The 16217-nt window shown below is 41.0% G+C and overlaps 2 protein-coding genes across 4 annotated transcripts; one reads left to right on the forward strand and one right to left on the reverse strand.

Moving 5' to 3' along the window:
• Window positions 1-4166: 4166 nt before the first annotated feature.
• c1galt1la (core 1 synthase, glycoprotein-N-acetylgalactosamine 3-beta-galactosyltransferase 1, like a) lies at window positions 4167-8769 on the forward strand. 3 transcript variants are annotated; one of them, XM_080763761.1, is made up of 5 exons: window positions 4167-4463; window positions 4729-5002; window positions 5320-5532; window positions 6259-6926; window positions 7922-8769. In XM_080763761.1, the coding sequence occupies exons 3-5, from the start codon at window positions 5367-5369 to the stop codon at window positions 8207-8209; spliced, it is 1122 nt and encodes a 373-aa protein (XP_080619887.1). In that variant the 5' UTR covers window positions 4167-4463; window positions 4729-5002; window positions 5320-5366; the 3' UTR covers window positions 8210-8769. The 3 variants fall into 3 exon arrangements, with proteins under 3 accessions (XP_080619887.1, XP_080619886.1, XP_080619888.1); XM_080763760.1 differs by having other exon boundaries at window positions 4167-5002; XM_080763762.1 differs by having other exon boundaries at window positions 4167-5002; window positions 6262-6926.
• Window positions 8770-9481: 712 nt separating this feature from the next.
• Window positions 9482-11945, reverse strand: tac3a (tachykinin precursor 3a). The gene is made up of 7 exons (XM_080763893.1): window positions 11893-11945; window positions 11256-11374; window positions 11051-11150; window positions 10687-10716; window positions 10513-10566; window positions 10335-10401; window positions 9482-9749 (listed from the first exon to the last, which is right to left on the reverse strand). The coding sequence occupies exons 2-7, from the start codon at window positions 11358-11360 to the stop codon at window positions 9731-9733; spliced, it is 375 nt and encodes a 124-aa protein (XP_080620019.1). The 5' UTR covers window positions 11361-11374; window positions 11893-11945; the 3' UTR covers window positions 9482-9730.
• Window positions 11946-16217: the final 4272 nt, after the last annotated feature.

Raw genomic sequence — 16217 nt, forward strand, 5'->3', positions numbered from 1 at the left:
GAAGCTTTGTCATCACATGATGGGCCACTTCTCTCATTGAGGAGATCTGTGCGGCAGCTTCCTGTGCAGCACATCCCCTAAATGTGGCCTCTATGTCCACGCTAGCATTAGCTATATTCTCAGACTGGTGCAGTTCCTGGGTACACTTCTCGTTTCAGTCAAACACTATTGTGATTGTATTGTAGGCTATTGATTACTTACAGGCATGTGGAAATGAAACTCTGAGTCACTCAGAACCTTCCGGGGTGAAAAGATTATGTTAGGCAATCTACCATGTGTTATTCATAGCTGGGCTGCGTAGGTGTCACATTATGTGACTTTGTTATAAGATCTTGACCTGCGCAGAGCCAGAGGAGACATAATCATTTTTTTACTGCCTACTGGTATTCACAGAAAAATGGAGGAATGGCAACTAAAAAACACGGTGAAGCATCTTATTTCTGCTTCTATCAGCCGACGGCGTGGAACAAACTCCCACTATACCTCCACTGTCCCAGTCACACTATATACAGGCAGCCTCTATAGACATTTTTAAAGCACAGCTCAATACCTACTTCTTCACTCTAGCTTTTAGTTGAGCTTTTAAAATCCTTGTTATTCATGTCCTCACTGTATTGCCTTATTCACTGCTATTATTTTAATGTTGTTTTATGCCTTTTCTTTATTGCTCTGTAATGCACTTTGAGCTGCATTTCATGTCATGAAAGGTGCTATAAAAAAGTTTTATTATTATTATTTTATTAACTCTGACCCTTGCACATGGACTCTTGACAATAGAATTGAATAGTCCCCACTTCTATTTAGCCAAAGAACAGAACAGGAATTCATCATAAGGAGGTAAAAAGGGAAAAGCAACGTATACAGTGAGGGGGAAAAGGGGTGGGTGGGAGATTCAGATTTTACGGGGGCCAGTTTCGAATTGTAGCCATCCGTAGGTACAGCTTGAGAGTGCCATACCTTTGAGAGTGGTTTTGAAGGAGTCAAGGGATTTGCATGTCTTAATGACTGTTGGTAGGGCGTTCTACATTTTGGTGGCATAGGAGCGAAAATAATTTAGTCCCTTTGTGCCGAATCTGGGTTGCACATGGTTTGTTGCACTCCCTCTGGTGTTGTGGGTATGGACTTCGTTAACATTAAGGAAGTATTTAGACAGGTACATGGGTATCTTAGTGGTGTATTGAATCTTGTGGACCAGATCCACAAGATGCTGTACTCTGTTGTCAACCCTAAGCCATTCCAGCCTGTCAAAGTGGGCAGGGGTGAGGTGGGTTCGGGGAGTGAGGCCAAGTCTGGAGCCTTGTTTTAAGGGCCTTTGAGGTGCTGTGGTACCAAGAGGTGCATGCATAGTTGAAGAAACCTTGTACTTGTCCTGTTAGGGTCTTCAAGGTGTTTTTGTTGACCAGTGAGGAGATCCTGTAGAGGAATCTTGTTCTTTGGTTGACTTTTTTGATTACGTTGGTGGCCATTTTATCACCGGAAAGATATTGCCTCCAGAATGGAACCTAGGTAGGTAATTTCATCTTTTCGTGTGATAATATTGTCACCCAACCAAGAAGCCATCTGCCTTGTTTTCAAGATTACTGCTTGATCCAAAAATAATGTTGCACCAGACTCCCAGCACCAGGCATTTCATTCAGGAGTGGTGGATTATAATGGCCCTCCAAAAGCCCTCTTAAAACCTATCTCCTATTTTGCACTGCTTGGCCCCTTCCAATCAACAGCATTGCCAGACTCTGCAGTCTTTCTCTTTGCAGATGAGTAAAAGTTCCCCCAATTTTCTAAAAAAAGGCCCACCTGGCGTTTCGGTCCCTGACTCCCTGGGCCTGACACTGACAGGCCTGTTTAAGGATCCAGCTCTGCTATTAAACAGATCTGTTTGTATACTGCAGCTCTGGTCTGGTCATTTGTGGAATTCAAGATGAAAGATATGTGCTTAAAGACACGCTCATCATCATTGTAGCTTGGGAGGACATCTAGTGGTCAATGTTAAGAGACATGTTCTCTGCTCATAGACCCACACAAACACAGCACATACTGTCTACAACAAAGTGTCCTATGTGTCAATTCACATTTCAAAAGACCCTTTTGTCCACTACTAAACAAGAAAGATCTTAGTGACATTGTTCATGTTCAACTGCAACTTTGTGCTCCATTCATCATTTCTAACTAATAGGGTTACACAGTATGGTGGTTGAATATAAACCAATGTGGGATTTATTTATTCACAGATTTTATTAATATCCCCTAACTAAATGGAAAACCTCACCTCTGCAATTGACTTATTTTTTTTGTCTTGTCGACCATCTTGAAATTATTAGAGGACAGGAGATGTTACTTTGCTTGCTAGAGGATAACATTGTTATTCAATGAGACAAACAGAATTTTGGGACCAATATGGTGTTGAATTATGAGGCCTTGAACACAAAATGTTGACCTGCAGAATTGTCTGTCATTGTAAACTTTCACCATTATACTGTACACTGTACGCACAGACCACACACCTGAATACTCTCTAACGCTCTTGGGTAGATACTAAAGATAACATTCTGTCATATTACCAATTAAATACTAGTGATCATACTTGATCTCATGGCATATCTGGCTCTGCTACAGTACATACCACCCAGCAGTCAGCACATTAGAAGACAGCCATTTAAGAGCATGGAGATAAATACCCACCCCAGCCTTCAGAGGAATTAAAACACATTAGTAACTGGTGGATGATGTACATGAGAGGAAATACTGTATAATACAAGGTAACCAGATCATAACAGCGGTGCTCTCTTCTCTGTATACGCTCTCTTTACACTTGTCATTGTACTCAGTTTAAATGCGAAATACTATTTGAATGAAAAACAAAACAAAAAAAGTTTATTTTGTTACTTACAGAGTATGCCCGTAACTTTTAAAACGGGTCGATTCCACCAAGGTTGATACAGAATTATAGGACTGACTGTGTTTAAAATTGGCCACGTCCTTCCTCTTCATATAGCAAGCAGACTGCTGGTAAAACACCAGGTTCACCTCAGAAATCAGTTTCCTGATAATAATCTTTTCTCACAGATTATCAGGAAACTCACTAACTGGCGCGTGCCGTGCATGTGTGAAAAAGAGAGAGATAGAGAGCTATGTAGAATCTGTAACACGTACAGGAAAATAAATCTAATGCCACCACCTATAGTTGGATCACAAGATGAGAGCAAACAGGAAATCCTCTTAGTGATGACGTTTGAGGGTTTTTAGTGAGAGCTTGTAATGACAGCAAGATTTGAATATTATTGAAACTCTTTGCATTAAAATAATCTAATAACCATATTACAGTGTATTTCAAATTAATTTGTGGCAGGTTGTGGAGCAATTACAATTTACAATGTTCACATAAAGCACGTTCTTCATCCAGGGCGACTTCATCATCATCACCTTTATCGGTCGGATGGAAACTTCATATATGCACAACCAGGGACAAATTTGCTATGTTACCTGCAAAAATTACCGGCCCAGGGGCCCTGGTGGGGGTTAATCCCAGCTGGTTACACTGTTACAGTGGCATTTTCCAATCCAGTAAATAATTCTACTACACACACTGGTCTATTTCTTCCATCCTGGAAGTACTTGCATTACAACAAATAGGACCATTATGTGCAGACAGTGCAGTGGTTCAAACGCACATGCATGCACATCACTGTCATGACATGACATGACGTGCAGTGCCAGGCTCAGGATCAAGACTGCACCAGCAGTGCCAGCTGCTGCCTCATGTTGCAAGAAACTGTTTGAGCTTCTATTTTATGTACAACAATAACTGAATCTGATCCCAATTCCCACATAATTATAATATGTCATGGTGTATCAGATAAAACCAAAATGTATCATTTGTTTGCATGGTTGAAGCTTTGGTTTAACTAATTCATGTATTTTGGGGCCTTGCATCCACCCTTTGACTGACTGACTGACTGACTAGTGATAGTTCATGTTCAGATTATGGCTGATGACAGACAGACAGACAGACAGACAGACAGACACACACTTGTTTTTTTTGGGGGGGGGGGGGGGGGGGGGGTCATGGAAGAAAGGCGGGCTCTTATAGCTACGTCATCAGTAGCCAGCCAGTGAAAGGCAGAGCCTGGTGAAATGCTGCCGTAGTCGGTGATGCAGAAGAATGTGAATTTATTAGTAGCTAGGCTAAGCTTTTCCTCAAACATTATTTCTGGACTGTTGTTAATGTTGTGCTCTCAACAAATGACAGAACAGTCCAGAAATGTACGAACAAGTTAACAACGTACTAGTCGTACAGTAATACAGTTCTGATTTGGCGACGAGGGGTACAGGCGTTGCGCTGCATGCCTGTCAAAATGAACAGGATACAGCTAGGATTTCAAAAGCATTTAAAAGCCTTCGGCACCCCAGGAGTAGGCTAGAGAAGAGCATATCGCGTGCTCACATGACTGATCCCGCACAAAAAGGTAAATAGCTCATTCCTCAATATCTCAAAATAAGAATTTTAGTATTTGCGATATTTCTACCTATCGATGTGTGACATCACATCGATTTTCTATTGCAAATATGCAATTTCGCCTACTCTATGGACATGTAAGTTACCCCCCGCCCCCATAGCCTGCCTATCAGCTATCAATAAATCCGCATTTTGTTTTTATTAATCGTAACATCACCACCAGGCACCAGCAAAGAGCCAGCGCACACACACTGACCACCACTGTTTTTTTACAGGATCGTCACTCAGTCCTTCATGTTAATCAGTAACATATGTTGATGTTCCTGACATGGGGTCCTTAACCTCAGTGGTGGCTTAGACTAGGAAGGAACCCAATGAAATCATTATTTTGGCCGTGGAATCTGTTATGTCTGACTCTGGAGGATTGGAAAGAGGCAAAGAGCAATAAACCCGCAGACATCTGGCTTGACAACGTACGCCTATATGAAAATAATAGGCTACCCAGCTGAATCCCCTGTCGCCTTCCTTGAATCTGGCAAAGATGATCAAGTCAGTGAACACTATTTATTATTATTATTATTATTATTACCATTATTATTTTTATTAATATTATTATTATTGATGATGATATAATTATTATTGAATAGCCTATTCAGTCAATAATAGACTTATATAAATTATTGAATTTAAGTGTGATGTGTTAAAGTAGTTTAAAGTAGTAGCTACTTAATTATAACTTACCTATGCTACTTTTTATAGTAGTCTACTTTAACTGTCCAGTCTGCATGCTCTTTTCAACACCAATGTCAAAAAGCAAAAGATCAGTTATTATAATTGACATATTGCATCTATTGTTTTTTTTCCAGGCAGTCATGATGTAAACAAAAACAACAACCAAAGACAGGGTTCCACCATGAAGGCCATTGGCTCCCGATGGGCGTTCTCCCTGGGTTTTGTAGCGGGAACCTGCAGCATCTACTTCTTCCTGCATCAAGTGGGGTTCGAGAGAAGCTCCCCGATGCTGGCCGGTTCCCAGGAGAAGGCTGCAGCAGTGGAGGAGATGAGCACAACTGTCTGGAGTAAGTTCACAGGAAACCTTAGCTGAAGATGAAGCTGGGACTCCCCACTACATATTGTATAAAATTGTGTTGCAGATTAATAGATTTCATAAATAGTTTCATAGACTTGTTTGACAGCACTAGTATCATTATTGATGTTAATGTATTTTTTCCAGACCACTTAAACGGACAATAAATACTTAGTCAAACCTGGCCTTTCACTCTGGGTAACAGGTACGGAAAAGTCCAAATTTGTCAACATTTAATTCACACTGAGCAACACACACATTGTCATCAGTAGTTGTCGAGTGTGTTGCTGTGAGGTTATGTTAAGTTGGGGTAATGTACCACCAGGCAAGTAATTGTTTGGAGAAGTGCTTTTCCAATAATGACTGCCTCACTGTATTATCCTCCTGTTTATCACATGGACACTACAAGGAAAAACGGTAACATTGATTTTAAGCTCTGCAACCATAGCAATGTAAACAGAAGCAGAGCAGCAGTCTGTTATTGAGAACAAACAACAGGCCTGATTGCCTTGATCGACCAATCCACAATCCAGTATTGAACAAAGCGGTGTAATAAATGCGTGTAAACTGCAACCAAGCTCAAAGCGCTTGAACGTACACTTTTATTTTTAAACCTCCATGACATACTGGCATTACAGGAAACAGTAATTGTTAACAGTAACATCATGGCAAGTCTTTGGACGAATACTAATGACTACGCCTACTGTCTCCTGTACAGTAGGCGAGGACAGTCTAGTGGCGGATGAACTCTACCAGAAGGTTCGCATACTCTGCTGGGTGATGACGGGACCGCACAACCTGCAGTCCAGAACTCACCACGTCAAGGCCACCTGGAGTCGGCATTGTAACACGGTGCTTTTCATGAGCTCCGTGGAAGACCCTGATTTCCCCACCGTGGGCCTGGGCACCAATGAGGGCCGCGACCAGCTCTACTGGAAGACCATCCGGGCATTTCACTATGTCCATGAGCACCACGCCCACGAAGCAGACTGGTTCCTGAAGGCGGATGATGACACCTTTGTGGTGGTGGACAACCTCCGTTGGATCCTTTCCAACCATAGCCCAGAGGAGCCCATCTACTTTGGCAAGAGATTCAGGCCCTATGCCAAGCAGGGTTACATGAGCGGAGGGGCTGGGTACGTTCTGAGCAAAGAGGCCCTCAAAAGGTTTGTGGGGGGCTTTCGGACTAAGGTGTGTACACACACCACCCCGGTGGAGGACCTAGCCCTGGGCCAGTGTCTGGAGAAGATGGGTGTCCTGGCGGGCGACTCCAGGGACACCTTACAGCGGGAAACCTTCCATCCATTTGTGCCAGAGCACCACCTGACTACGAAGTTCTCCAAGAGCTTCTGGTACTGGAACTATTGCTTCTACCCGATTGTTGAGGCAAGTCTCTGCGAGTCAGTTGCAATTGCCATCAATTGTTACACTCAGAATTGAATGTATAGAGCATATACTATGTCAATCTTTACACTCAGAATGTGTAGGTTTAGTATATCAGAGAGAAATGACCAAGATGATGAATATTTGATGAATTGGCCCACTGATACTGCCCTACACAACCTCCGCATAGACACAACCTCTGCATAGACAGAGAGAATGGAAAATTAGACGAGTTTGATGTTAAAGTGGATGATTGCAGGGTAGACAATGGCCCGTCAACAGTGGAAAAATAGGCAATTTGCAACAGATGATAAGGCTGATTCATTGTGCTTTGCAATTGAAATGAAACGGGTTAATTACGGAACAGTTCAGGGTAGATGGCCACAATGCAAGGTGTAAACACGCCACTTATACTGGTCCTTTGTAAGAAAAACACATGCATCTTTAATAACAATGCAATTATCTATTTCTTTCAGGCTCCAAATAAAAGGTGACATTTTATGATGTCAGCGCATGCATACAGCATAGTCAATAGGTACAAAGTGATTTGTGCTATTTAACCTGAAGGCCATTCTACAAATGCCTTCTAAATCAGTAGTTCTCACACTTTTTTCCCCTGAAATGTAAAAATAAAGAAATAGCATATATATATATAGATATATGCTATTTTTGAATAGCCAACACTAAAATCTAAAATGACAGAGATGCTTTCCCAGTTTTGGAGCGCTGCAACTACCGATTATTGCTATTGAAAATAACTGATCTACGACCTCACAACGATTTTGCAATGTGATTGCAAGCTGGTAGATCTGCTTTTTTGCTACTTTGGAATCAAATATTGATTTGAAATCAATTATTGTAAACGATCGATTGAATCAATTTGTTAGTTACATTAGTTCGTTTGATTAACTGTCGCCATGTCTACATTGCCTATACTGTTTAACATGCTGCGTGTTTTTGGGGCCTATAATGTATACATTTTTTTATGCCTTTCACAGGGCCCACAGTGCTGCTCTGACCTGGCTGTATCCTTCCACTATGTGGAAGCAGAGTTGATGTATACACTCGAGTACTACACCTACCACCTGCGAGCCTACGGCTACAGGCCCCGCTACCAGCCCCCACTAGCCCAGGGTCTGAGCCGACGCATGCAGACAGAACAAGCTGCAGGTCACACAAACCATCCAGACGTCACTGTCAGCGGGAAGACGATGACGCCATACCAGTACCACAGAGGAGAAGAGGACAACACGACTGCAGTTACGCAGAGGCGAGCAGCTGCGTAACTGCCTGCGGTCAAAATGCGCTTTAAGAGAGTGATCTGATTGAACCCATTTATAAGTACCACTTGTAGCAACGTGTTCCACAGTAAGTGGACTATTCAGGGTGTCATTTGCATTAAGCATGGTACCTGTGCAGTGGGCACAGCTGATTATGTTAGAGAAGTGCACAACGCAGCTCTCCCATTTTCTGTCTAGCGGTGGTTGGAAGAAAACGGGTCATTCTACTAGTTTTCATTTAACAGTGCTTTCCTAGACAGCAGGGTCATATAATTTAATGTACAAAAGGTTTGAGTGAATAAACTTTTATAAGATTTAGGATTTGGTAACATCTAATGGGACAACCTAATGGGTATAACCAGCTTAGTTTATTCAAAAAATTCCATGTCATCACATCAATCATCTTGTGGTGGTTAATATTACTGTTACACTGTGCATTAACCAATTACGTAATTTGACATCTTGTAAGTACAATGAATATTCCTGGTGTGTGTTCAGCATGTATGTACAAGTATAGAAGCAGGAAAGGGCTCATATTCTGGCTCTGCTTTTATTCTAGATTAATCTGACCCAACAGCCTTACAGTATAATGTCCCCCTTTGCTGACTTTAAACATAATAAAATGAATAACAACAAATGGCATTGCTCATTGTTTTCTTTTTCTTTCTTTCTTTTTACATCTGCATTGAAATGGCCGACATACTGTGCCACCCAGCCCATTGGTTGCTGCAGGCTTCAAATCCACATACAACCTGTGATGTTGTGTTTTTCATTTCAAAGACAAATATGTCATAGTAGACAATTAGCGCTGCAGTGCCTCAGGTCAACAACCTGATTCTCAGCCAAAAACATGCCTACCTACTCTTTTGATCAGAGAAAGAAATCGAGTCCGCAACACCGATAAGGAAAAACTCGGCTCCACTGGTTTATTAATTCAACGTTTCGATCACTGGGATCTCCTTCAGGAATAGTGTGACAGGGAATGGGTGTGCGTGCACCTTTATATATTTGTATAAAGGTGCGGACTCTTTCTCTTGTACTGCCATTTGTCCAGCACCTGGGCTAGAGTGGATGTGCATGCTCTATTACCTTTGTACTCTTTTGATCAGCACAATATTACATGCATTACTTCATTTCATGTTAAGATGCTCAACATTGTAAACGGGTTTAAAAGACACATGAAGCAGTCTGTGAAGATGTCCCCAATCTGCATCCATAGACCGTGGTAATCCAACAAAATGTTATTTACAAAAATTGTTTATTCTGAACCTTGAAGAAAAGAATCATGTCGTAAAGAAATAGATCATATCAGACGTTTCTGTTGATTGCTCGCTTTCACATAATACATAGTATACAAACTCACTGTATAGTTAATAGTAGCCATCATGAGCCATCTGGCAGGGGTAGTATTGTGTCATATATGCTTTGCCATATGCATCAAGATTTAGTCAGCTGTTTTTTTTCTTTTTCTTTTTAGTATTCTCTGTGATCTTCGGTCGTTTTAGCCAGGTGAAATAATTGATTTATCTATAGCCCACGACGATACCTGGAAAACATAAACAAAACAAAACATAATTACACAGCAATGACATGAGCAGTACTTGCATATTCATGCTTGAAAACAAAATACGAAAATAAAAAATACTCTTTAACAAATCGTACAATCTTAACTGTTAATTTAACTGAAAGAGTATATCATCCAAACTTTGTTATATAGTGGAAATAGGTGAAAATGTTTGATCAAATATTTAAATTATATTAAAAAAAAAGGCAGAAATGCTGATGATGCGATGCGAGAGTCCGGTCTAGCCAACACAACAATGACTTGGTATACTCCTGAATAGCTGCCCTCCACACTCGCCTATATAATAATATATATTTTTCGTTAAGTAAGCGGTCTTGATTGATTAAATAATGGTTAAAACCGCCAAATGGATGAGACACATAAATGCCAATTGTGCTCCAATTGTGGTATATTAAACTTCACAAACAACAGTGCAAGAAACAATACATCATTTAAAATATCAATATCTAGCCTACAATTTAAAATCACTTTGTGATGAATGTGATTAAATGTCAAATGTGACGGACAAGAGTAATCCACCCTGCTGAGCAGAAGAGAAGCACCCACCTCAGTTTACATCTGTTGCTGAGGGAAACGCCTCTTGCCTCTGGGTACTCTTTAAGGGGACCGTTATCTGAGAACACGCACCAAGGCCAAGCACAATGAAGAGAGCATAGGTTAAATCAGAGATTAAACATACACGTTGTAGCCTACACTATATACAGTGACCACAGCCCACACTCACTGGGCTCTGTGTTTCTCCGTCCCATGAGACCAAAGAAAAGGTCATGCATCTCTCCTGGTAAAAAAAAAAAGAAGAGAAAAAAACGTAATTTAATATTTAGGCTAATAATGGGAAAATTAAGGGCTACAGTAGGCCTATATCATTTGCAAATAAAAATAAAATAAAATGTCTTACTTTTTTGTGGTGAAGGCACAGCATTTGGATCTGCAAAACAACAACAAAAAAAAACATTCAAACTAATTAAAGACATCATAAAATCTGCAGATAGTCTGTTCGAATACAAATATACATTTTATTAATATAAACATTCTCTCTCTCTCTATTGTAAAGAAAGATATAGATAGATAGATAGATATTTTTTAATATATACACGTACATATAAAATTAAGAAAATATAAAAAGAAACCACAAAAACGAAATGGTATAAAAACCATTTAATGTAATGGAGAGCCTGGAAAACAGTCAACTGTTGCGTCTATTCCCTGGAACACCGTCCGGGGCACTCACTCACCAACCACTCACTCACTCACTCACTCACCGGCGCTTCTTCTGCCCATCAGACCCACGAAGCTGTCATAATCCAAATCGCCATATCTCTTCAGAATGCCCCGCTGGAGGTTTCCAATGCCTGTGTTCTGCTGCAATGACATGGAGCAAATAAGATACTATCCGTTTGGTGTGGAAAAAATGAAAGGAACTAGATAGTCTGTCAAACTTCTTTTGCGCGTCATGAAGAAACGTACATCTGAGGATGCTCTGCGCGACGCGGGCTCCTCGCCGCATCTGGACTGACTGCTTCGAGGTTTCATGACGAGAATCAGAGCCAGTAGCAGCAACCCTCTTCTCATCTTCTTTACGACACCTGTAGCCTCCATAAATGTGAAATATTGAGTTATTTCTATACCTTGAAAGAACATGGTGCGTTTATGGAAACGAAAGGAGAATTGTTCAAGAATTGTCCAGAATATATTAATCAATCAATTCGCCTATTATTGTGATACATTTTGCCACAACCCCCCAGACTGCAGCCAATTAAACTTTGCATAATAAGTCCCCCATGTCGCGAAGTAGGTAGAACACCTGTTGCTCGTGTAGCTGACCGTGCGTTTTGTGCGTAAAAGCGCACTGTATAGCCTAAAGTTTTGCAGAAACATAGAGTTCTGCGCGGTTTTCTTTAAGTTTTGTCAACGTCAAAGCACATATTGTTTTCAGTCAGTCGGTTTTCCTCTCCAACAGCGAATGGTCAAAAACGAAAAATGAAAAAAATAAAGCAGCCGATCCATTAAAAACGGATTTATATGAAAGGATCTAAAATAAATCTAAAAGAAAACAAATAGTAGCCTAAAACATTAAAGCATTTAAAAACGTCCATCAGCCTACCTGTTCTCTTCTGAGTTAACGTAGTGTGAGAGGCAGCGACCTGCAGTGTAGTGGTGGAGAGGACAGTGAGAGAGACATCTACCCATCGGATCATTAAATGACAGCTGGCTACCTGCGTAAACCCAATCAGCGTCTGACGCGTAGGTGTGGTCTAAGGCAAGCTCTTACATCATTCACGCACGTTTGCTGTAGTAGGTGTTACATTTTCGTATCTTGACAGTTGACAATGAGAATTAATTATGATGAATAATGAAAATAGGACACCGTGGTCTATAATACGTAGGAGTCTATACAAATCCCGTGGGCAAATTGCTAGCATATTCAAGCAGTTGTGCAGTTTTATTGACTTAATGTCAGTCATTGTTGCAATGAGGAGCTCCTGCTTGGGTCCATGACTCCATGACCATGCAAGTTGTCTGTCAGCAATAGAAAATGAACTTGGACTTGGACCATTTTGAATGTTTATGTTATCAGTGAGTGTGTATTGGACCATACATCTGCATAATGTCCAATGCCATGCACAATGTGAGGTCAGGTGAACATGATAAAAAGCTATGAACATAACTGACAGTGGCTGATTGATCGCCTCAGTAGCATAGTTGGGTCAAAAACATTTAGTTTGATTCATTAAGATTCAAGTTCAAATTATTATGCAGGACGGACAAAAACGACTTTCTGACCTTGACAGCCCATACATCCAAACAGAAAAGTCCTACTGTATATGCATTAAAGTAACGTTAAACGTTGTTAAACTCACTTTGCCTCTCACTGTGTATGCATGCGGAATTTGCGCAGACATAACCAGGGCTTCTATACCCACCTTGACCCTGGGTGCACCACCATAAAAATCATGTTCTTCCATGCACTTCTCCAGTGCCTTGAACAACACTATACAGCCACACCAGTGTGCAGAGAAGCTCGCTGTGATGATGCGGATATGGCCTGACCCATGCTGGCCTGGATCACATCACTGGCAGGCCACAATAGATCAGACTGCAGGGTTGACTGCCAGAAGTAGTCTGGAAACCAGATCTGCATGCCACAGGAAGGGAAGATTTGGTATGGCAATTACATTTTGCTCACCCCAGAGTTGTGGGTGACCAATCAGAACCCACTATTCAAAGTGAGCCTTTTTGACGTTGGAATCTAGAACTGCCCCATGCATAAATCTTCCACACCGATGTTCCAGACTAATATACTACGCCGTGATATTAGTCTGGCCATGCCAGGCTATAGTGCTTGTAAGTGCCCGTGACACTTGGGTTTAACTCCAATGTTTTCTTTAGTTTGAAGTTAATTTGTTATTTACCTTGCTCATTCTGGTTTACCTTTATTTTGACACTTCCTGTTACCAACACATATCTAGCTGAAGCCTGTTAGCTTCACTCACATCAGAACCACTCACCACACTCAACCAGAGTGACAGGGAAAGATGCAGTGTTTCTAGCAGCAGAGCCACATGGTAGGATATGTTTGCAACTTCATGTTTGCCCAGTTGACTCGACATTATTGAAATGTTTGTAGCTTCAGTATACAATATGTGGACCGTGTACCCACAGATCACAGTACTGATTGTTTGGTGACACAGTGCCTGTTTGCTGTGCTTCCTGTGTGAAGCTCAAGGTGGCCTTCCAGCCCTTAGCACCCTCGATAAGCGGAGTTAGGTACAGCAGTGTTTGTTTGTTTCATTTGAGTTCACGATTTAATTTATGGTCTATTGTATTTTGTTGTGGTATTTCGTTTGGTCTCTGGTATCTTGGTTATGGTGCTTAGTTATTGTATCACTGCATTATTTATAATTGACCTTTAAATGAACATTTTTATTGTTTATCGTATACTGAAGTGATGAATCTAATGCACTGCTTTATTGTGAGCGAAACTATGATTATTGTGGTGAGTGAAACTATGAAATGTATGATTCTAAAAGTATTTATTTATTCAATTTTATAGTTTTCACGGTGTACCAGTGATCTTCTTCTGTACCTGAAGACGAATATATTACACCCGTTGAGACCATCCACATCTGATTATTTTACAATTCGAGGGCAGCTACAGTGCTAATGAGTATAATAATTCTACTAATAATAATTTGGTCCCCGACCCCGCTCCTTTGGGCTATTCTTCGTCACTACCTACGGTGAAATGTGTCCTCTGTCCTAAGTAACAGGAGCACCACAGGGGCAATGCTCACTGCCCAGGGAGAGTATAGTGTCAGAGACACTTTGACACATGTGACTGGGGCTGGGACGTGAACCCTGGGGGTCCCCCCCGGATTTCACTTTGAAGAGCACTGGTAAACACTGTGGTTGACACTGACATGACGTAACAGTGCCCCTAATTCCTCCTCTTTGGCCATGCAATTACTATATGGTCATTGTCAAGATGCTAATCTTTGTACTGTAGGAAGTAATTATACATCATGGAAGATGTATTGATGTGATTGGGCATCCAGGCAGGAGATTCATGCAGTGTGTGTGTGTGTGTGTGTGTGTGTGTGTGTGTGTGTGTGTGTGTGTGTGTGTGTGTGTGTGTGTGTGTGTGTGTGTGTGTGTGTGTGTGTGTGTGTGTGTGTGTGTGTGTGTGTGTGTGTGTGTGTGTGTGTGTGTGTGTGTGTGTGTGTGTGTGTGTGTGTGTGTGTGTGTGTGTGTGTGTGTGTGTGTGTGTGTGTGTGTGTGTGCGCGTGCGCGTGCGACAGAGAGAGAGAGACACACAAGAGAGAGACAGGGGATATTGAGCTTTTCTGTAATAAACATTTTTGCGCCACATAATCAACAGAAAAGCAAAAATCATATTTAGCAGAGAAAGCAATTAGTGGCAGGAAGCAACTCAATGAACTACAAGGTCAATCCAAACATCTGTCTTAGTAACCATGAGGCGCAGTATAAACTAAATGGAAGACACATTCAATTAGTCATCTATTTATTTTGTTCTCAGTGTTAATAGCCACAGGCCCAAAAGCTCAACGGTTAAGGATTAACCTGTGATGTCATGCCGTACTTTTTATTTGTGTTTTTTCTATTCACTTGGTCATTAAAGTCCACAGAATGAGAGGCCTGCTCTGCCGAAAACATCGCGATAAAAAAGTTATCGCCACTTTTGTATACCACACCATAGATAGACAACCAATATAAGGCAACATTTCCCACAATGTCACAATTGTCACATGCTTTAAGTAGCATGTGACAATTGTGACATGTCAAACTAGGGGGTTTTCATGATTCTGAATCCATTCATAGCATTTGTTTTGCACGAAAAACACTCCTTGCGCTATAGCCGTCATCACAAATGTGATGAGGTCAGCAGCACATTTGGGCACATTTGGGCAAGTGGCTATGGCCGTTTTTAGGCCAAGGAGTGTTTTTCGTGCAAAACTAATTCCTGGAATGGATTCAGAATCATGAAAAACCCCTAGTTTGACATGCCACAATTGTCACATGCTACTTAAAGCATGATGAAATGTGGGAAATGTTGCCTTATATTGGTTTTGGTCTAATGTCTATCTATGGTGTGGTATACAAAAATGGCCATAACTTTTTTCGCGATGTTTCCAGCAGAGCAGGCCTCTCATTCTGTGGACCTGAATAACCAAGTGAATAGAAAAAACTAATAAAAAGTACGGCATGACATCACAGGTCATGTCCAATTTTGGGCCTGTAGCTCCCCGGCTATAAGCCATATAAAATTTCATATAATTTTTATAATAGTAGTTTTTTTTAGATGAAAGAGTATAAATATTTCTGTGATATCATAGCTGTGAAACAAGCTGTAGGAAGAAATGTATGATTGGTTGTGGTCTCAGGAGACTAAGGTCTGACTGATGGCCAACTACAAAGAGCCATGCAGGCAAACAACAAAATGGTGCATTTAACAAAATGTTTTAGTAATGACCCCCCTCTCCCATATCTCTCTAGTTACTCTACGTGTTTGGGAGGGGAAGGTGTGGGGGATCAACATGGCATGGAAAGATCTGAGAGGAGGTTGAAAGTGATTAATTGCATTTTTACATTATTGATGACTGTTTACTCTCTCCTTCCGAGTAATCAAAGAGACGCTCTCAGTGGACAGAGCGCCAGGGGCTGTTTATCAATAACACAAGAAGCATTATGCATGGGGAGCGGGACAGGCAATACTGGGTGGAAGTGTATACATAGGAAGCCCATATATGGGCACTATAATGCACTGCAGTTCTTAATTGTAAAGCTTGAAAGTGGTTTTAGTGCTACCCTGTACATTAGTGAGGATCAATTATATGAAGATAGGTTGAAAAGTGGTAAAATGGTCCTTTAATATATATATATATTTTTTTTTTAAGAATCATCCACGCA

Source organism: Protomyctophum bolini (genome assembly GCF_963924005.1).
Source record: "Protomyctophum bolini genome assembly, chromosome: 5".
Lineage (NCBI taxonomy): Eukaryota > Metazoa > Chordata > Actinopteri > Myctophiformes > Myctophidae > Protomyctophum > Protomyctophum bolini.

Excerpts from the sequence above, each read along its gene's own strand:
- c1galt1la (XM_080763760.1), top strand. The coding sequence starts at position 5,367 with ATGAAGGCCATTGGCTCCCGATGGGCGTTCTCCCTGGGTTTTGTAGCG. Across the intron at positions 5,533-6,258 it reads GATGAGCACAACTGTCTGGA|TAGGCGAGGACAGTCTAGTG; the intron begins GTAAGTTCACAG and ends TCTCCTGTACAG. Across the intron at positions 6,927-7,921 it reads GCTTCTACCCGATTGTTGAG|GGCCCACAGTGCTGCTCTGA; the intron begins GCAAGTCTCTGC and ends TGCCTTTCACAG.
- tac3a (XM_080763893.1), bottom strand. The coding sequence starts at position 11,360 with ATGAGAAGAGGGTTGCTGCTACTGGCTCTGATTCTCGTCATGAAACCT. Across the intron at positions 10,567-10,686 it reads TGTGCCTTCACCACAAAAAA|GAGAGATGCATGACCTTTTC; the intron begins GTAAGACATTTT and ends TTTTTTTACCAG. Across the intron at positions 10,402-10,512 it reads ACGGAGAAACACAGAGCCCA|ATAACGGTCCCCTTAAAGAG; the intron begins GTGAGTGTGGGC and ends GCGTGTTCTCAG.